The sequence below is a fragment of the Pongo abelii genome, chromosome 21, assembly GCF_028885655.2.
Source record: "Pongo abelii isolate AG06213 chromosome 21, NHGRI_mPonAbe1-v2.0_pri, whole genome shotgun sequence".
Lineage (NCBI taxonomy): Eukaryota > Metazoa > Chordata > Mammalia > Primates > Hominidae > Pongo > Pongo abelii.
This window is the reverse complement of record NC_072006.2, coordinates 40,022,694-40,045,111: the sequence shown is the minus strand read 5'-3', so window position 1 is coordinate 40,045,111 and position 22,418 is coordinate 40,022,694. Positions and strand designations below refer to the sequence as shown.

The 22,418-nt window shown below is 41.9% G+C and overlaps 1 protein-coding gene across 7 annotated transcripts in view; it reads right to left on the bottom strand.

Annotated features, from left to right (window-relative positions):
* PHF20 (PHD finger protein 20) overlaps positions 1–22,418 on the bottom strand; it is a 181,864-nt gene that overhangs the window by 75,774 nt on the left and 83,672 nt on the right. For 2 of the 7 annotated variants that reach the window (XM_063720639.1, XM_063720641.1), the window contains exons 5-9: positions 15,824–15,903; positions 10,798–11,185; positions 4,647–4,760; positions 3,070–3,249; positions 2,376–2,555 (exon numbers count right to left, since the gene is read on the bottom strand). In XM_063720639.1, coding sequence (XP_063576709.1) covers positions 2,376–2,555; positions 3,070–3,249; positions 4,647–4,760; positions 10,798–11,185; positions 15,824–15,903 — 942 coding nt within the window. Of the gene's footprint in view, positions 1–2,375; positions 2,556–3,069; positions 3,250–4,646; positions 4,761–10,797; positions 11,186–15,823; positions 15,904–18,865; positions 18,894–22,418 lie in introns of those variants that run through there. The other 5 variants (XM_063720640.1, XM_063720643.1, XM_063720645.1 and 2 more) reach the window with 4 other exon arrangements.

Sequence of the window (22,418 nt, the reverse complement as noted above, 5' to 3'; positions counted from 1 at the left end):
ACTTGAGGTCAGGAGTTCCAGACCAGCTTGACCAACATGGTGAAACCCCGTCTCTACTAAAAATACAAAAAAAATTTAGCCAGGCGTGGTGGCACATGCCTGTAATCCCAGCTACTTGGGAGGCTGAGGCAGAAGAATCACTTGAATCCGGGAGACGGAGGTTGCACTGAGCCAAGATCGTGCCATTGTACTCCACCTGGGCAACAAGAGTGAAACGCCATCTCAAAAAAATATGTAAATAAAAATTTTTTTAAAAAGGAATTTATAGCATATGTAGATATAATTCATGTGACAGCTACAACTTGGGGGAGGTTAATGGAACATTTTTACATAAAGTGGTTAAATACTAACTCTAAGTGAACTGTGAGAAGTCAAGGATGTATACCATAATCCATAGAGTAACCTCTTTAAAAATGCTAGAAATACAGCTAAAAGCTAACAGATGAATTAAAATGAAATTCTTTAAAAATCAGTTAACCTAAAAAACAAGAAACAAAAGAACAAAACACAAATAATATAAACAGACAGCCAGCCTGGCCAACATGGTGAAACCCTGTCTCTACTAAAAAATACAAAAATTAGCCGATTGTGGTGGCAGGTGCCTATAATCCCAGCTACTCAGGAGGCTGAGGCAGATGAATCGCTTCAACCCGGGAGGCAGACGTTGCAGTGAGCAGAAATCGCATCACTGCACTCCAGCCTGGGCGACAGAGCAAGACTCTGTCTTTAAAAAAAAAAAAAAAACAGACAAAACACAGCCAAATGTTAGACCAAAAACCAACCATATCAACAATTACATTTAGGCCGGAAACAGTGGCTCACACCTGTAATCCTAGCACTTTGGGAGGCCGAGGTGGGCAGATCACCTGTGGTCAGGAGTTCGAGGCCAACCTGGCCAACACGGAGAGACCCTGTCTCTACTAAAAATACAAAAATTAGCTGGGTGTGGTGGCACACTTCTGTAATCCCAGCTACTCGGGAGGCTGAGACATGAGAGCTGCTTGAACCCAGGAGGCAGAGGTTGAAGTGAGTGGAGATCACACCACTGCACTCCAGCCTGGGTGACAAAGCAAGAGTCTGTCTCAAAAAAAAAAAAAAAAATTATAAATGTGTATGCATCTAAAAGATCTTCAAAATACACAAAGCAAAAATGACAAAATTAAAGGGAGAAATGAACAAACCCACAATAACAGAGATTTTGACAACCTAACAACCTTCTTAGAAATTGACATAACTAAACCAAAAGGAAAGAAAACCCACAAAAATCAATTTATCAGAGAAACACCATCAACTACCTTGATCTAACTGACAGATACAGAACAAACACACGACAACGGTAAAATACACATTCTTTTCAAGTGCATATGAAACATTCACCAGGACAGATCATATACTGGACCATAAATTAAATCTCAACAAATATAAAAAGATGAAATCCTACAGAGTATGTTCTCTGACCACAGTAAAACTATATTAGAAATCAATAGCAATAAGGTATCTACAAAAACATAAAATACTTCAAACTAAAACAACATACTTCTAAGTAACCCATGGTCAACAAATAAATCACAAGATATATTACATTGAACAAAAATAGAAACACAACATATCAAAATGTGTAGGATGCTGCTAAAGCAGTTCTCAGTAAGAAATGTATAATTTCATTATTTATTTATTTATTTAGACTGAGTCTCATTCTGCTGCCCAGGCTGGAGTGCAATGGCATGATCTTGGCTCACCGCAACCTCCGCCTCCTGGGTTCAATCAATTCTCCTACCTCACCTTCCCGAGTATCTGGGACTACAGGTGCCTGCCACCATGCCCAGCTAATTTTTGTATTTTTAGTAGAGTCGGGGTTTCACCATGCTGGCCAGGCTGGTCTCGAACTCTCAACCTCAGGCAATCCACCCACCTCGACCTCCCAAAGTGCTGGGATTACAGGCATGAGCCATCACGCCCAGCCAGAAATTTATAACTTTAAATGCTCATATTAGGAAGAAAGATCTTTTCACCAGGTAATGAAAAAAAAAGGAAGAAAGATCTAAAATCAATTAGGTAAAGTTCTAGAAAAAGTTGAAGGAAGAAAGCAAGATCAAAACAGAAATCAATTATATTTTAAAAAATAAACAATAGAGAAAATTGAAGTAAAAAGTTAGTTCTTTGAAAACAAAATAGATAAAGCCCTAGTCATACTAAGAGAGGGAACACAAATTATCAAAATCAGAAATGAAAGGAGCATAACATTAAAATGATAAGGGAATATTAATAAAAGGTGAAAAACATCAACAGAAAAGTCATTTTTTTTTTTTTTTAGTTCACAAAGCATAAGCAAAAGTGTATATAAAAAGAGGATTAATTTAACTCTAAATATGAACCTTCCACAGTCGAAATCTCTTGTAATTCCACAAGGGGAGAAGTCGGTTCCGTTTTCATCGTGTTTTCTCCCATTGATGGGCAGTTCAACTCCAAGCCTGCAGCCCCGGATCCATCCCCAAAGGAGTGGCAAGTTAGTGCAGATGAGACCTGGCCAGCTTCCAAAGTAGACTTCAATTGACCTAGAAGAAAAAAAGAAAGTTTGGGAGAAATATACATGTATGTAATTCTGAAACCAAAAGTCCTACAACAGTCTAAGAAAGCCAGGGACTTTTTAGAAGAAGGAATTAATCTAAAACATAAAAGTATACATTCACAGGTTCCAGTACATACAGCTGGCTTGTGAGCTTCTCAAAGAAAGAGGTTAAAGTGAAAGGAGAAATTGCTGGAAGTATAAACACAAAGGCATGAATGAGATGGCAGCAGAGAGAGAGAAGCAGGGCTCTTCAAACAGTGTACCTCCAGGCCAACATTGAACGGTAGATAAGCAAAATCAACCACAAATGCATCCAGAAAGTATGTCTATTGAATAAATCATCAGTAAAGAGCAATACATTATAAAAACACTGCAGCACATTCAATAGTTTGATTTCAAGACAATTTAATACTTGTGGAAGGCAGAACATAATGATTTAGATTGATTCTCACTAAATAAGCACCAGGTTGGCAAGACAATTCCTGAACAGACTGACTCACCTTCTTCAGATTCCTTGGTACTAGACAACGTGTCTTGCAAAGGATCCGTATCAACCAAATCTGATACAACCAAGTCAGGATCTAGGATCTCATGGGTCCCATTAGTGGACAGCCTGGAGGAACGTCTCCTCGATAAGTCTTTGTCAGTGTTTTCCGAGTAGTTTTTTGACTTTTCCTGGGCTATTAAACCATTAAGAGAGTTGTAGTCAAGAGACCAACAAGAAGAAATAACTGTGCTACTACAGATTTCAGGGCTGGATGTCTCTAAAAGGACTTTACAGAGAGACTACTGGAATGTTAGAGTAGTGATAAAAGGAAATACCCTTTACTAGTTTACAGTTTTAAGTAAGGGCAAAGTGTCCCTGCCAGGATAGAATTTCACTTCTTTAAGGTGAAATTTCATGGTCTGAAAACATGTGCTAGGTCATGTCCGAATCTTGACAACTATGTTCTATTTTGGGGCTTCCCAAATGTACTAACTTTCAAAGTCGACTTAATAAGGCTTATAAGAGCCTTACTTAGAGCTATCACAAATCCTTTTTGGAGCCAACAGGATACTTTTTTATTTTAAATTTATTTAAACATTTGAGCCAACTCACTCGAGGGTATTTTTTTAAATCAATAAATGGTATTTTATTTTGTATTTTTATTTTTTATAGGACAGAGTCTCACTCTATCACCCAGGCTGGAGGGCAGTGGCACAGTCTTGGCTCACTACAACCTCCGCCTCCCAAGTTCAAACAATTCTCCTGCCTCAGCCTCCCAAGTAGCTGGGATTACAGGCACCCGCCACCACACCCGGCTAATTTTTTTTTTTTTTTTTTTGAGACAGAGTCTCACTCTGTGGCCCAGGCTGGAGTGCAGTGGCGCGATCTCGGCTCACTGCTAGCTCCGCCTCCCAGGTTCCTGCCATTCTTCTGCCTCAGCCTCCTGAATAGCTGGGACTACAGGTGCCTGCCACAACGCCCGGCTAATTTTTTATATTTTTAGTAGAGACGGGGTTTCACCGTGTTAGCCAAGATGGTCTCAATCTCCTGACTTCATGATCCGCCCACCTCGGCCTCCCAAAGTGCTGGGATTACAGGCGTGAGTTACCGCGCCTGGCCACACCTGGCTAATTTTTATATTTTTAGTAAAGACAGGGTTTCACCATGTTGGCCAGGCTGGTCTCAAACTCCTGACCTCAGATGATCCACCCACGTCAGCCTCCCAAACTGCTGGGATTACAGGCATGAGCCACTGCGCCAGGCCAATAAGTAGTATTTTTAAAGTTTCACTCTGCATATGAAACCCATCCCTTCCTAAGCCATTAAATTTCCAGCAGCATCCAAATCAAATGTGATTTATGGATATGGAGATGATACCACAGAACCCAACATTAGTACAGTTTGTGCTTTGGGATTTATTTTTCTTCTAGCAAAAACTCCTTCTGATCCAACTGCATCCAATTCACATTACTTCATGTGACCAGAGACAAACATTAGAGCCTATAGGGAATGGGGGACAGGATGAATATGGAGGAGGTTGACCCAAACAGTGTCAAATTCTAGCCACACATAAACAAACTGGAGACTCACATGAATTTTTGTCAAGCCGAGGACGTTTTAATGGGACTTCACATCCTTTTGATATTTTCCTTCTTCTCAGTTCCAATGTTATTGGTTGCAAAGTTTGAGAGTTTGAATCCACAGCTACCATGTTTATAAAACCACACAAAAAAAGATACATAATTTCTTAGTGTCTGTCATTTTTATATATAAATAAAACATATATATATATATGTGCAGAAATCACTGCATTATAAATAGACCATCAAAAGGGTATTCTTACTTAAGATAAAAGAAAAAAAGTAAAATGAGTGAGAAATTACTTCCTTACAGGAGATGGTGATACCTTGCCAATTGACCTCCTGAATCTTTTCTATGATCCAGCTCCAGTTTTCAACCTCTACTTGCTACATTAATTATCTTAGCACTGGGCCTAGTTTTGAGGGTACAAGAAAAATGTCCAAGAGAATTTGTGGATTTTTTTTTTTTTGAGACGGAGTCTCGCTCTGTCACCCAAGTTGGAGTGCAGCGCCGCAATCTCTGCTCACTGCAACCTCCGCCTCCCAGATGCAAACGATTCTCCTGCCTCAGCCTCCGGAGTAGGTGGGATTACAGGCACCCGACACCACACCCGGCTAATTTTTGTAATTTTAGTAGAGTCATGGTTTCCCCATGTTGGTCAGGCTGTTCTCAAATTCCTGATCTCAAGAGATCCAGCTGCCTCGTCCTTCCAAAGTTCTGGGATTACAGGCATGAGCCACGAGGCCCAGCCAAGAATTTGTATTTTCTTAAACAAAATCCTAAAAAAATTCTTGGGAGACTATGCTAGTTAACAGTCAATGTTCCAGGCAAGGCTGCTGGTCCCCAGCAAACCCAGCTCTGACATAATTTAGCAGTACACACGCTAAGCCTTTGAAGAGTACTTACTATTTAGATTTTTGTTTGTTTGCTTGCTTGCTCGCTTGTTTTTTTGAGATGAAGTCTGGGTCTGTTGTCCAGGCTGGAGTGCAGTGGCGCGATCTCGGCTCACTGCTACCTCTGCCTCCTGGGTTCAAGCGATTCTCCTGCCTCAGCTTTCCCTGTAGCTGGGATTATAGGCACCTGCCATACCTGGCAAAATTTATTATTATTTTTTTTTTGTATTTTTAATAGAGATGGGGTTTCACCATGTTGGCCAGGCTGGTCTTGAACTCCTGACCTCAAGTGATCTGCCCGCCTCAGCCTCCCAAAGTGCTGAGATTACAGGCGTGAGCCACCTGCCCAGCATAGTATTTACTATTAATTTTTTTTTGAGATGGAGTTTTGTTCTCGTTGCCCAGGCTGGACTGCAATGGTGCAATCTCAGCTCACTGCAACCTCTGCCTCCCGGGTTCAAGTGATTCTCCTGCCTCAGCCTCCCAAGTAACTAGGATTACAGGCATGTGCCACCACGCCTGGCTAATTTTGTATTTTTAGTAGCGACAGGGGTTCTCCATGTTGGTCAGGCTGGTCTCGAACTCCTGACCTCTGGTGATCCGCCTGCCTTGGCCTCCCAAAGTGCTGAGATTACAGGCGTGAGCCACCACGCCCCGCCCTTACTATTTTGTTTTAAACCTACCACCTAAGAAGCTCTCCCCAAATCAGAAAAGATGAGAATCAAAGAGGCAGGCAGAAGAAAGAAACTGGGAAGTTGGGCAGGAAGGCAGAGCTAACGGGTCTCAGGAAGGGTGAAAGGAGGAGAGAGAAGAGGAAGGAGGAAAGGAAGACGGAGGAAGAGAAGTAAATGGGAGGAAAAGAGGAAGGGAAGGGAGAAAGATGAGAAGAGGGGAAAAGGGACAGAAAAGACTCACTAAGACCTGTAGCTTCAGGTCGGTCAAATGGCTCAACAAGACACAGGCCTGAAGTGTGAGGAAGTAAACCAGAGAAGACCGTTGAACTCTGAGGCTCTTCCCGTGTTCCAGCTTCCCAATGTGCCAATATTATTTTGTTCCAACTGGCAGAACTTGGAAATCCCACACATTCCAAGTTAAACATAAATACAAACAGGCTGGGTGTGGTGGCTCACACCTGTAATCCCAGCACTTTGGGAGGCGGAGGCAGGCAGATCACCTGAGCTCAGGAGTTCAAGACCAGATAGCCAACGTGGTGAAACCCTGTCTCTACTAAACATACAAAAAATTAGCCAGGCACGGTGGCACATGCCTGTAGTCCCAGCTACTCGGGAGGCTGAGGCACAAGAATCGCTTGAACCCAGGAGGCAGTGGTTACAATGAGCCAAGATCACGCCACTGCACTCCAGCCTGGGAGACAGAGTAAGACTCCATCTCAAAAAAATAAAAATAAAAATATATATAAACAACCCTCTCTAAATAGCTCAGATCCTGTTCCCAATCAAGTCTATACAATCTAGGGTGCTCAAGGAAGGATCTACAAATCAATGAACTTATTCCAAGTAATGTTTTAAGGGGATGTGAACAATATATAGGATACTTGGCAAGTCTTCTTCCCTTTGATACCGTATATAAATAGGAGCTGACTGTACAGAACTTCAGTGTTTCCCAAACTCTTCTTACAGTATAAGTCATCTGGGAAGCTTGTTAACAATTCATATTCCCAGATTCCCATCCAGACAGTCTGATTGGAAAAGAACTGAGGCATGGCTGGAATCTGTTTTTACAAATGCCTTGGGCAAGGATTAACCATAAACTTGGAAAACATCCTTTCTATATTAAATTTATCCTACTCATTATGAAATCCTACACTTATAAAAATATAAAAACCAAATGTCCTTGTTCTTATCTCAATGGAGTCATGTGGCTTCAAAGGAGCAGTCTGCTTGTTGGGGTACAACTACTCCTGTACATACTTTCTGGAGGGTATAAGCCAGGGCATGAATAGCTAAAGGAGAATTAGTTTCAAAACACTCAGTTCTCATACATACTCTTTCCTAAACTGAGCTAAGGACATGTCAGATTTCTGCCTAAGGACATGTCAGATTTCTGCCAGTTTACATTTTCCACCTCTCCTTGTATAATAATTGCCTTTAACTGCCCTTCTCCCACTTTACATAAAAGGGCCTGCCTCTCACTCATCCCACATCTTAACATGGTGCCCAGCCTGGAGGTTTAAAACTTCCAGATTTTCTCAGCTGGGGTTCCTCATCTGAACAGAGATATATTTTCTCTGTATTCCTAAGGGTAGTATACAGCTAGTACCATTCTCAATGCACTAAGGTCAATCTATCACAGATCAAGGATGCCTTGGGTATTGTGGCTTCTCTCCCAGAACTCAGTTGAGAAAGCCAGTGAACATAAAGCCAGTGCTGTCCAACAGAAATATACTAAGAGTGCAAGCCACATGTAATTTTATTTTATTTTATTTTATTTTTTTTTTTTTTTGAGATGGAGTCTCACTCCGTCACCCAGGCTGGAGTGCAGTGGTGCGATATCGGCTCACTGTAACCTCTGCCTCCTGGGTTCAAGAGATTCTCCTGCCTCAGCCTCCCAAGTAGGTGGGATTACAGGCGCGTACCACCACGCTCATCTAATTTTTGTGTTTTTAGTAGAGATGGGGTTTCACCATGTTGGCCAGGCTGGTCTCGAACTCCTGACCTCAGGTGACCCGCCCACCTTGGTCTCCCAGAATGCTGGGATTACAGGCATGAACCACCATGTCCGGCCAATTTTTGTATTTTTAGTGGAGACGGGATTTCACCATGTTGGCCAGCCTGGTCTCAAATTCCTGAGCCACCACGCCCGGCCAATTTTGAATTTTTTACTCATCACATAAGCGGGTTTGGTTTTTAAGTGCCAGGCATGGTGGCTCATGCCTGTAATCTCAGCACTTTCAGAGGCCAAGGCAGGATTGCTTGCTTGAGGCCTGGAGATTGAGACAAACCTGGGCAACATAGTGAAACCCTGTCTCTACAAAAAATAAATTAGCCAGGCATGGTGGCATGTGCCTGTAGTCCCAGCTACTCAGGAGGCTGAGATAGGAGCATCACTTGAGCCTAGGAGGTGGAGAATGGAGTGAACCACAATCACGCCACTGCACTCCAGCCTAGGTAACAGAGTGAGACCCTGTCAAAAAAAAAAAAAAACAACCACAACTTAAAAAGTTAATTTAAATACTATTTTATTTAATCCAATACCATTTTAAATTTTCTTTTTTTTAAACTGGGCTCAGCAACCTTCCTGCCTCAGACTTTGGAATCGCTGGGACTACAAGCACTTGCCACCATTCTCAGCCAATTTTTTCATTTTTTGTAGAGATGAGGTCTCACTATGTTGCCAAGGCTGGTCTCGAACTCCTGGACTCAAGTGATCCTCCCTCATCAGCCTCCCAAAGTGGTGGCATGATTACAGGGATGAGGCACTGCACCCAGCCTCTAAAAACATTTCAACATGGAATCAATTTTTTTTGTTTGTTTTGTCGCCCAAGCTGGAGTGCAGTAGCCCGATCTCAGCTCACTGCAACCTCCGCCTCCTGGGTTTCAATCAATTCTCTTGCCTCAGCCTCCTGAGTAGCTGGGATTACAGGCACCCACCACCAAGCCTGGCTAATTTTTATTTATATTTTTTCAGTAGAGACGGGGTTTCACCATGTTGGCCAGGCTGGTCTCAAACTCCTAACCTCAAGTAATCCACCCGCCTGAACCTCCCAAACCACTGGGATTACAGGCCTAGCCGTAATCAATATTTTAAAATTGAGGTGTGTTACATTCTTTTTTTGTACTAAGTATTTGAAATCTAGCATTTACTTACACTTACAGCATATCTCAATTCAGACTAGCTACATTTCAAGTAGTCAATAGCCCCATGCAGCTAGTGGCTACCATACTAAACAGCAGAGGTCTAGGCCCTATTTAGGCCTACGGACAATTGCGGCACCCTCAGCTCTTGATGGCAAAACCCAGTTACAAGCACTATAGGGAAAGATCCCTTATTTCATATAGAGACAAATCAACCTATTATATAATTTCCTATCTTACAATGAGTACTAATACACTTATGTGAAGTAAGTTAAGTTTTTTTCCACAGAAATTAAGTCTGATAGTCTGATTTGATAAGGAAGACTGGCTTTGCATTCTCTACCTCGTTAGGGAATAATGAAAAGGCTTGCTCTGTAGTTCCACAGTTTTGATGAAAATATTTGTGTGTGTGTGTGTGTGTGTGTGTGTGTGTGTGTGTGTGTGTTTTGAGATGGGGTGTCACTACATTGCCCAGGCTGGTTGGGAATTCTTGGGCTCAAGCAATCCTCCCACCTCAGCCTCCTGAGTAGCTGGGACAACAAACATGCACCAATGCACTCAGCCTTCATGTTTTGTATTTTAAATATATCCACTGCAGCTATTTAAACTTGTGAGAAAAAGATAAATACTGCTTTAAAACGTGCTAGAGGATTCACAGTTTTTCAACTGAACACATAAAGAATGCACAATCAAGAATGTCTGAAGGTCACTGCACATATTAATCAATGGCAGGCTCAGTCTAGAGAACCGGGGGGGCCTCTTCATGCCACTGAATTGATTTGGAGAACGAGTGTTTGGCTTAGGAAGAAATCAGGGCTTGTTTCATTCTTGGTTATTCTAGAAGAATTCCAAATTTTAAGTTTTTTAATAACTGCATTCTTCCCTAAATCTATACCCTCTAACCTTGACTCTTACCAATTAGCCATCTCGGCTTTTTATTTAGACTGTGAAAATATCTAATCAATAATCACTCTCCAAGGAGCTCAATTTCAAAATGCACCCATGCTTTTCTAGGTCCAATGTTCCTTTGTCCCCACCTCCTTCAGAAGCCCATACCTTTTTACTATTTCTTTTCTTTCATGTCTGTCTCATTAAAACTCTATTTCCTGATTCTAGGTTCTATTAAGCTGACTTAAACTGAGATCGTTTGAAAAAGCATAAGCAAAAGGCCTTGGTTTATCAGGTTTTATCATATATGCTGAAGTATCTAGTCAACAGTTAACCACTACTTTAGGAAGCTCAGTTATGAACATGCTTTCCAACTTAGATTCACTTGGATATGTACCTCACTTAAATTCAGCTTCATGAACACAACTTGTTTCCAGATCATAAGACAATTCAAAATCAGTCACAAAAACAAAGGATTGAAGTACACAAGTTACAAAGAACCACAAAGGGCCACAGAAGAATACTCTGGCATTGCCCATTGCAGAGCCCACTTGAAAAACTCACCAGTAGGAGCTATGGAAGGGGGTCTGCCTCGTTTTCTTTTGGGTTCCCTCAAGTTTTCTTGTGGACTCTTCACAATGTCATTTTCAGGTTTCTTATCCACTTGGGCATCTCCAGAATACTCTCTGTCATTTTCAGAAATGTTTTCCTTGTCTTCCTTCTCGTTCTTGGGAAGACTTTTCTCTGACACTTTCCCCTTTTCAGAACAGATTAACTTTCCTTCTTTATCAGGCTGCTTGGGTCGCTTTTCTGTCTTTAAGGGTTTATCTTCTTTGTCTTTCTTCACATTCACTGTTGCTTTTCTCTGTTCTTTAAACTTCTCTCGTTTATCAGGAGATGATGGAAGACTTTTGTGATCTGTTTCTTTAGGCCTAGCATTACCCACAATATTCTAAAATGAGCAAAATAGCGATGAAACACTTCGTGATTACTTGCAAATACAAAATTAGGAGTTTCTTACAAACTTATGAAGACAAACAAAGAAATTAAAACAAGGCATATGCCAGGTCACATATACAAAGCACCACTGACAACAGCCACCTGTACTAAGAGTTGAGAACCAATCCTTAAACTTAAAACCATTCAATTATTCCGGAGACAGCGCAATCTCCCTTATTATGACGAATAAGTCACTAGAAAATAAAATTCTGGGTTTTTGTTTGTTTTTGTTTCTGAGACAGAGTCTCTCTCTGTTGCTCAGGCTGGAGTGCAGTGGCACAATCATGGCTCATGCAGCCTCGACCTCCCAGGCCCAAGCGATCCTCCCATCTCAGCCTTCTGAGTAGCTGGGACCACAGGCATGTTTCACCATGCCCAGCTAAGTTTTTTATTGCTATTTTTTGTAGCAACAGGGTCTCCCTATGTTGCCCAGGCTGGTCTCAAACTCCTGGGCTCAAGCAATCCTCCTGCCTCAGCCTCTTAAAGTATTGGGATTGTAGGCACCATGCCTGGCCTTAAAATTCTGGAAAGCAATCTTTCTGACAAAGGTGTTCGAAGAAAATGCCTTCATGCTCTGTCCTTATCCCCAGCATGACTATACTAACCCAGAGCTTTTCAGAGGCCTGGTTCAGTTTGCCAGCATATGCTGATGTCTTGTGTACAGAAAAACAAAAACTGATAACTGGAAGCTGAACAGGAAAACTATAAAGATTATCCAACCCAGAACCAGGGTCTCTGCTTCCTCTACCAGGTAAAGGCTGTGCTCAGTTCAACAAGCCGCCTACCATGTTCCTGAGCTACTTGGAGTTTTTGTCTATTGGTAGGAAATACCGTTTCTTAGTTATGTTCTCCCTAAATTACATTCTTTAAAATTCACACTAAAAATCGAGGGTCCTCTATTGTGACTGTTTCATAATAAGGCCAGGTCTGAAAGCTCTAGAGATTCCAAAACTATAATTAAGTTCATTTGTGTACATATCTCTCTTCTAGGACCTCAAAAGAGCAGAGACCACCATACTATGTTCATATGGGATCCCCAGCACCTAGCACACACTAGGCACATAGGTTTTCACTGGAAGCAGGAAGGAGTACCTAAATACTCAACAAATAAAAGTTTAATTTGTTCTACAAGGAAAAATAATCAACAAGGAAATATTTTTTCAAGTCCCCCAAATTATTCTGAAAGCAGCCAGGTTTGAGAACAGGCATTCTCGGTAACAGCCAGCAGAAATATAAACTGAAATTGCCCTTCTTGTTGGGAGTTCAGGGAGGAGATGGCAATTTGAGTCAAAACTAAAAAGGTTATACCTTTGAACTAGAATAAATTCCTAGAAATAAAATTAGCTAAAATAATAATCAGGCTTGTGTACCTGGATTTACAAATATCCTTAATGACCATTTGGGAATTGGTTACACAAAGTAGTTACATACATATTACAGAATACTACATAGCTGTTAAAAATTATATTCTCAGAATATTAAGGAACTTGGGGAAATGTTAGTTAAAAGAGCAGTACTATATTAATGTACCACAACTCCAATTTTGAAAATAAATAGATACACACACATATGTTTAATAAAAAACACAGAAAGATGTATACATCAAATTGTTAAGCCAAATTATACACCAAAACGTTAAGAACAATGATATCTGTTTGATGGAATTATAGTTTTTATTTTCTTTGTGCTTTGTACTTACATATTTTTCTACAGTAAACATGTATTATAACTTCAAAAACGTAAGTGTCACTAATATAGAGACTATCAAAACATTTATAAGGCAGTGCAGTCCTACAGAAAAAAAAAAAAAACTCAATCTATTCCAATAGTATATGAAAAACCTTTGAAATTGCCCATGACAGATAACTCTAGCCAAACCACTGTACCCTCTTGGAAAAGAAGCCAAGTCCAGGAGCCATGGGCCTGTGCTTAATAAGGGCCTACCGGGCTAAGGTCAGACACTCAGAGGCCACTGGGAAATGAGAAATGAAGCATGGCACCCAGAGATCCTCACCGGGTAAGGCACCCACCTCCAAGCCAAAGCACTGTGAGTGCTATCCATCAATTTACTGAGTAATGCAGAGTAAACAGATGAACAATTGTTATCTAGAGCCCTGGACTTCCACTTGGGAAGGTTCTGGATATAACCTGCCAATTCTGGACAAGTTTATAATTCTGTCCTCTATATTAACTCGTTCCACAAACCTAACACAAAAATTGCCAAATTTAAGGCCAAAATAATGTTTTAGAGTACTGTATGGCTCCTTACATGCCTGAGAGACAAGTGATCAAAGAAAAAGCATCATCAGGGCCAAAGCTTTATGTAATAATTTGTTAATTTTCTGAAGATGAAAACCAGCAAAAGGCAAAAACATTCTTGAGGTTACCACTAAAGGTATGTATCAAAATCCTTTGAATCGGCTGGGCATGGTGGCTCATGCCCTGTAATCTCAGCACTTTGGGAGGCCAAGGTAGGCAGATCACCCGAGGTCAGGAGTTCAAGACCAGCCTGGCCAACATGGTGAAACTCCCATCTCTATTAAAAATACAAAAATTAGCTGGGCATGGTGGTACATGCCTGTAAGTCCCAGCTACTTGGGAGGCTGAGGAAGGAGAATTGCTTGAACCCAGGAGGTGGAGTTTACAGTGAGCCTAGATTGCATCACTGTACTCCAGCCTAGGCTACAGAGTGAGACTCCATCTCAAAAAAAAAAAAAAAAAATTTCTTAGAAACTTATGAATAGGCCAGGCATGGTGGCCTATGCCTGTAATCCCAGCACTTTGGGAGTCCAAAGTGGGCGGATCACTTGAGGTCAGGAGTTCAGGACCAGCCTGGCCAACATGGTGAAACCGCATCTACTAAAAATACAAAAATTAGCCAGGCGTGGTGGTACATGCCTGTAATCCCAGCAAATCGGGAGGCTGAGACAAGAATCACTTTAACTTGGGAGGCGGAGTTTGTTTGCACTGAGCAGAGATTGGGCCACTGCACTTCGGTCTGGGTGACAGAGAGAGACTCGGTCTCAAAAAAAACACAACTTACAAATATACATACAGAAGAATTCATTAAAAATCTCTGATAAGTAGAATCATATCATCATCACAAAGACACAACAGAGGGCCAGGCGCAGTGGCTCACACCTGTAATCCTAGCACTTTGGGAGGCCGAGGTGGGCGGATTGCCTGAGCTCAGGAGTTTGAGACCAGCCTGGACAACGTGGTGAAACCCTGTCTCTACCAAAATACAAAAAATGAGCCGGGCGTGGTGGCATGCGCCTAGTCTCTGCTACTTGGGAGGGTGAGGCAGGAGAATCACTTGAATTGGGGAGGCGGGGAAGTTGCAGTGGGCCAAGATTGCGCCACTACACGCCAGCCCAGGCGACAGAACAAGATTCTGTCTCCAAAAACAAACAAACAAACAAACAAACAAACAAAAACCAAAGACACAACAGGTTATAGCATCACCAAATAGTGTCACATCAACTACCATCCAAGCAGATGAGTAACCAGTTATGATGCCTCAGTGATAAAATCTTTTACTAAATTGCTAAATTAGCTGTCTCAACAGCTGAAATTAGTAATAATCAGGATTTTTAAAAACACCAATATCCAAATTTTGATCTCTATTTTCCCCTCAACTATTAAAACATAAACACGAAAAAGACAAAAGGGGAAAAATCATGAAGAAAGTAGGCAACACTTCTAGATAGCCTGTATCTATGCAAACCATATTTCCAGTATCAAAACTGAGGCCCCATGCTCAGGCAAGTACATGCATGGTGACTGGAACAACAGCATACCAAATTCACAAACCAGGCACATCTAGCACAAGTGGCTGCCAAATCTGTGCCAAATGATAGCTCTGTAAACCACCAAGTAATAGTCCTAAGCTAAAAGACAGAGCTAGATGGAGAGAAAACATACTGGAGGTCTCCTCAAGCAATTCAACAAGTTCCCTGTGACGGCTAACAGCTCTTGTGGGGCACAGAGAGAAGAAAAGAATAACCATTGTTGAAAAAAGATGAGGAGAACAGAATATAGGCAATGGTATCCAAGCATTTGGCACTTTTGAAAAAAAATCTCTGTTAAAAGGAAACAGTGGCCAGACACAGTGGCTCATACTTGTAATCCCAGCACCTTGGGAGGCCGAGGTAGGTGGATCACCTGAAGTCAGGAGTTCGAGACCAGCCTGACCAATACGGTGAAACCCCGTCTCTACTAAAAATACAAAAAAATTAGCCAGGCGTGGTGGTGTGCGCCTATAATCCCAGCAACTCAGGAGGCTGAGACAGGAGAATTGCTTGAACCCAGGAGGCAGAGGTTGCAGTGACCCGTGATCACACCATTGTACTCCAGCCTGGGCGACAGAGCAGGACACTGTCTCTAAATAAACAAATAAATAAATAGGAAACAGCAAAGAAACAAATATTTACAACTTCTGAAAACTTGTGTATTATTTTCTGGTGAAACTGTGTCAGATGGAGGAAATAAACACTTGCCATCATAAACAAATGTAATGTCTTTATTTGAGGAAACAAAACTACAATGTTAGCATTATTCATAACACAAAGCACAAAACCACATTTCTCACCTGATCTTTGGAAAAAGCTTTGACATGAATATGTTTGACAGTCTGAACTACTCCATCATAAAATTTCACAGTGTAAGTACCTAAAATTCAAGAAGATATCATGATTTTAACTCACAATTTCATGAAAGTGGTAACTTTTCAAAGTATAAACACAAGGGATCTCCAACCACATAATAAGCTTATAGGAGTTTAAAACTGTTTAAGAATCATATTCAGTCTTACTTATGTCCAAGATAACAGTATGCTTGTCTTCATTTCTTAGTTAAGATTACACAGTTTTCTACCTACGTAAATTGAAATCTATCAAAAAAATAAACTTTTTTTTAGATGCTTCATTAAAATAAAAAAAATTTCACTGAATTTAAGTGAAGAACAAAGAGCAGTAAAACAATTAAGAATGTGAGTAAAATGCAGACTTATTTATTCCTTGGTGAATTTTTCACTTTTATAATTTAATCTTTACGTTCCGGGATCGGGGGCAGTAATAGCTCTCAAGTTTTAAAAGGAACATCATGGCTCACGCCTGTAATCCCAGCACTTTGGGAGGCCGAGGCAGGCGGATCACGAGGTCAGGAGTTCGAGACCAGCCTGGCCAACATAGTGAAACCCATCTCTACTAAAAAATACAAAAAATTAGCCACGCTTGGTGGCAGGAGCCTGTAATCCCAGCTACTCAGGAGGCTGAGGCAGGAGAATCACTTGAACCGGGGAGGCGGAGGTTGCAGTGAGCCGAGATCCTGCCATTGCGCTCCAGGCTGGGCAACAGAGCAAGACTCCGTCTCCAAAAAAAAAAAAAGGAACATCATTCTGCTAAAGGTATTGTGTTTCAAGAGATGTGTTCTATTTCCACATCTCAAAATCCATTTGAATTATCTTCATGATACAATGTTTTAAAATAGAGACTTGGTCAAAACACAAAATGTTTGCTGCTACACTGTTAGTTTTTTTCTGCTACACTGTTAGTTTTTTCCCATTAGAAAAAAATTATTCAATAAATATCCGTCCCTGCTAAAAACCTTAAGCTGGAAACCCAGATAATCTTATCTTCCCAAATAAGGTGTCCAACTACAGAAGTTCTCATTAGTTGTACCCAAACACTTTCAAATTTCGCATCTTAGAGCCAATTCATGCCCCACCCATTTTTGCCCCAGGGATTTAAAATAATCACAATTAATCTTGTCAAGATTCAGTAAACCATTGGTAATCACGTAATGGTTTCCACTAGTAAACAGGTTTTTCTCTTTTTAGAACCAATTCCCCCACTCCCTGCAAAAAACCCTGAGGTCTGGGAGCCAAAGAATGAAACAACAAAGTTAAGACCTGGTTTTCTCCTGATACATTCTCTTCCCACACCCCTCCACCGCCAGTCCTCAACAGGGCCTAGTCAATGGCTAATCACGGGTACCAAATGAAGTCCAAAAGTATTCAACCTCCAACACAATCTGACCCCAATAATTTTCCGAATCTTATTTCTCATTACCACCATCCAACACCCACCAACTCAAAGTGACAAGCTACCCACTGAAACTGCCAGCGACACTTCTAACTCCACATCTGTATTAAAGTGTTTTCCTTCTGGGAATGTGCCACTCACTGATCTTTAAGTGCCCGGCTCAAACACCCACAACAGTTCTGTAAAAGCTACTAATGATTACCCCCGATCTGAACTTCTTAGGCTCATCTGGCACCAGCCTACAGAGCTTCAAACTTAGGTCTACTTTCATATAAGTACAGATCGCAACTCAAAAGCAGGCTCTTCAAGGCCAGAGACCACATCTTATACCACTTTCTTCCACATACAGTACCTGCCTCAGAGTAAACCAGTGCTTCTCAAAGTGTGGTCCCACAGCAGCAGCATGAGCAACTCCTGGGAACTCATTAGAAATCCAAGTTACCAGTCCTACCTCAGATACACTGAATCAGCAACTGGGAACAGGACACAGGAATGTGCATTTTTAACAACTCCTCCAGGTGATTCTGATGTATACCAAAGTCCAAGAACCACTGCCATAGACAATTAGTAATTACCTATTGACCTTTATTCCTGGTAATTACAAAATAAAGGTGATTATTTGTCACAGGTGTCACCAATACATGACGAAACTAGCTAGCAAGACATAGAAAGACAAACTTTGATGTTCTCACTTATTGGTAGGAGCTAAAAATTAAAACAATTGAACTTATGGAGATAGAGAGTAAAGGGAGGGTTACCAGAGGCTAGGAAGGGTAATAGGCAGGGGTGGGGGAAGGTGTAGATGGTTAAGGGGTACAAAAAAGTTAGAAAGAATGAATAAGACCTAGTATTTGCTAGCACAACAGGGTGACTATAGTCAAAAATAATTGTACATTTTAAAATAACTTGGCCAGGCGTGGTGGCTCACGCCTGTAATCCCAGCACTTTGGGAGGCCGAGGCGGGTGAATCATTTGAGGTCAGGAGTTCAAGACTTGTCTGGCCAACATGGTGAAACCCTGTCTCTACTGAAAAAATGCAAAAAACATTAGCCAGGTGTGGTGGTGGGCACCTGTAATCCCAGCTACTCAGGAGGCTGAGGCAAGAGAATCGCCTGAACCCAGGAAGTGGAGGTTGCAGTGAGCCAAGATCACACCACTGCACTCCAGACTGGGAGACAGAGTGAAACTCTGCCTAAAAAAAATAAAATAAAATAAAATAACTACATAATTAAATTGTTTGTAACAAAGGATAAATGCTTGGCATGATATATACCCCCATTTACCCTGATGTGATTATTACACATTGCATACCTGTATCGATATCTCATGTAACTCATAAATACATACACCCACTTATGTACCCACAAAAATTAAAAATTTAAAAAAAAATTAAAAATTAAAAAAAAGGAACTGGCTAGCAAACAAGATATAAGGATACACAGTTATGCCTGGTTGGGTTAAAACATCAGCAATTAGATGACAACAGCAATTAGATGAACAGGCTATGATAGAAGGATAAGAACATAAAAGGATAAGAGCATAAACAATTATCTACACAGGCAGCTCAGCAATGACTTATGAGTACTTACAACAAAGGTCTGGGTTCCTGTTTTTCCCTGCCTATATTGTGAGGGTGTTGGCAAGCAAAGCAGTTATGATAAACAATGCTATGGAATTCTAAACAGAACCTTCTCAAGCAACCATGGTGCAACTCTGGCAAGTCTGGGGACACAGATGGGGGGATGGGAGTTTTAAGACTCCAGTTATCTTGAAATCTTAAATATTATGTGTGCCAACAAGCCACCCAAGACTCTATTTTCAACTATTTTATCAACAAAGTTAGTTCAGCATCAGTTACATCAAAAGGAAAACTGCCATTTTTACAGGCATTTCCAACATCCAAAAGTCAATATTGAGTAATGTTACCTAACAGTCCAACATTTTCAGCTACTTGGAGTTAATTTTGAAGCTTACTCCTGATGGCAGATTCCAGAAGGAGGACTTACATAAAAGGAACCTGAGTTCCATGATTAAGTCTGAGACAGCTATCTTTGGAATTCAAGCCCGTCTACTGAACTCCAACCAATTTTTTCCCACCACCCCACACTGCCTATTGCTCAAGCTCCTCAGCCTAATTCCAAACCACAGACCCATTTCAGAGTGCTGAAATGACACAAACTGTGGCCAAAGGTGCTAAGGGATGACCGTCCTTAGATATCTCTCCGTCTTTGATCCTTTTAACTTCCAAAGGACTACAAAGGATCATCTTGAAACTTTCCCCTTTAATCATGCTAAACACAGCCTAACTTGGGCTTCAATAAATCAGAGAGAATAATGGACAACAGAGAGGCCCAAATTTTACTCTGATGGTTTCATGTATATTACTAAAAGATTGTCTTCACATGGAATCCTCCTGTAGGTGGCTAATAATAGAGTTCTCCTGTGGCCACAAACACTACCTAACAAACAACATGTAAATGAAGGAACTCAAAATAAGTGTATCCTGTTCTATCTCCTCTTAACGTGACAGAAGGGCTACCTGCCTCAGACTCCCTTAAGGAGTTTTTGTCGTTAGACTTTAAGGTGAAACAAAGATTCCTGGTCTTGCCCCTGAGGGTTAAGGACTCAGCATCGCAGACAATCTTATAGCAGTCAGTAATACTAAAAGGGTTCTAAGAACAAAACTAGAGATGCATAACAAGCTCATGTTCTCTAGAACCAAAGACATAGGGATAATACATGGGTGATTTTGGATTGGACAGATTTCTGCTGCTCATGAAATCTACCACAGCCAATATTCCAGGGCCTCTTTTTTTCTTAGAAACAGGGTCTTCATCGGCGGGCATGGTGGCTCACGCCTGTAATCCCAGCACTTTGGGAGGTCAAGGCAGGCGGATCACTTGAGGTCAGGAGTTCAAGGCCAGTCTGGCCAACGTGGTGAAACCCCATCTCTACAAAAATACAAGAATTAGTTGGGCATGATGGTGGGTGCCTGTAATCCCAGCTACTCGGGAGGCTGAGGCAGGAGAATCACTCGAACCTGGGAGGCAGAGGTTGTAGTGAGCTGAAATCGTGCCACTGCACTCCAGCCTGGGCAACAAAGCAAGACTCCATCTCAAAAAAAAAAAAAGAAACAGGGTCTTCGTCACCCATCCTGGAGTGTAGTGGTATGAACCTAGCTCACTGCAGCCTCAAACTCCTGGGCTCAAGCAATCCTACTGTCTCTGCCTCATAAGTGGCTGGGACTACAGGCATGCACCAACATGTCCAGCCAATTTTTTATTTTTTAATTTTTTGTAGAGATAGCGGGGCATGGGGGTCTATGTTACCCAGGCTGGTCTCAAACTTCCAGCCTCAAACAATCCTGCCTCCTCGACTTCCAAAAGCACTGGAATTACAGATGTGAGCCATCCTGCCCAGCGTCCAGGGCTTCTTTTCTATCTCATTCACTTTTCGGAAGTCAGATTATTCCAGAATGCCACAGATGGAAAACGGAGGGTTTTCAAACATGTTTTCTCAGGCTGGTCTGAAAGTAGTGAGTTATCTCAACTGATTGTTCACAGTTAGTTACAGATCGAACTTCTTGTTCTACTCTTTCCTTTCTTCTCACAACTGCTTTCAACTAGTCTTTTCTTTTTTTTTCTTTTTGAGACGAGTCTTGCTCTGTTGCCCAGGCTGGAGTGCAGTGGCTCGACCTTGGCTCACTGCAACCTCCGCTTCCTGGGTTCAAGTGATTCTCCTGCCTCAGCCTCCCGAGTAGCTGGGATTACAGGTGCACGCCACCACGCCCGGCTACTTTTTGTATTTTTAGTAGAGACGGGTTTCACCATGTTGGACAGGCTGGTCTTGAACTCCTGACCTCAGGTGATCCACCTGCCTCGACCTCCCAAAGTGCTGGGATTACAGAAGTCAGTCACCGTGCCTGGACTGGCCCTTTTTTAAAAAAAAAAAACAAGAAAAGGAGAAAAAGATTAGTCAGGTTGGGCACGGTGGCTCACGCCTGTAATTCCAACACTTTGGGAGGCCGAAGTGGGTGGATCATGAGGTCAGGAGTTCAAGACCAGCCTAACCAACACGGTGAAACCCTGTCTCTACTAAAAATACAAAAATTAGCCAGGCGTGATGGCACACACCTGTAATCCCAGCTACTTGGGAGGCTGACGCAGGAGAATCACTTGAACCCAGGAGGCGGAGGTTGCAGTGAGCTGAGATCGAGCCACTGCACTCCAGCATGGGCAACAGAAGGAGACTCCATCTCAAAAAAAAAAAAAAAGTTTTCTTGAAGTCCTTAGGCTTCCACAGACTGAGGGGTGGGGATGTGCATATGTTTGTGGGCACGCCTTCCCCTCCCTCTAAGTATTTTCTTCTTAGCAATTTTACATTTTGGGTTTAGGTTCTGTGGCCAATACAACACTTATCTATTCCCACTCCCTCTTTGACTTCTAACTGCTCAAAAGAGTCCAGAGCAAAGGCAGTGAACCGCCCATAATCACTGAGCAGGAACTGGGACCAGACCCTGTCTCCCAACCATGGTTCTCAAGACAACACCGGCTCCAGAAAGTGCAGACCACTACATCCACTCTCGCATTCTATCAGTGAACACCTGGACCTAATTGACAACACCTGCCCTCTTAGGAAAACCCTGCTCCAAAGAGGCAGCCTGGTACTGTGGGAACGACAGTTTAGGGACTCTGTAGAACCACAGACCTCCATGCAGATCTCAGCTCTACCATCCAAGCGCTTTATAACCTCAAGCAGTTTCCCCCTGTGAGCTTAGTTCCTCATCTGCAAAATAAGAATGGGGTTAATGGCAATAACCTTTCCATGTTTGTGTAAAGACTAAATACGATAAGATATGGAAATAACCTAGCACAGGGCCTGTCACAGACCAAGGGATCAATACCACCAAGTCACCCTAAAAGGGAAGCACAGCACATTGACATCTTTTTTTTTTTTTTTTCAGAGACGGAGTCTCGCTCTGTCGCCCAGGCTAGAATGCAGTATGGCGCGATCTCGGCTCACTGCAACTTCTGCCTCCTGAGTTTAAGCGATTCTTCTGCCTCAGCCTCCCAAGTAGCTGGGACTACAGGCACGTGCTACCACGCCAGGTTAATTTTTGTATTTTTAGTAGAGACTAGGTTT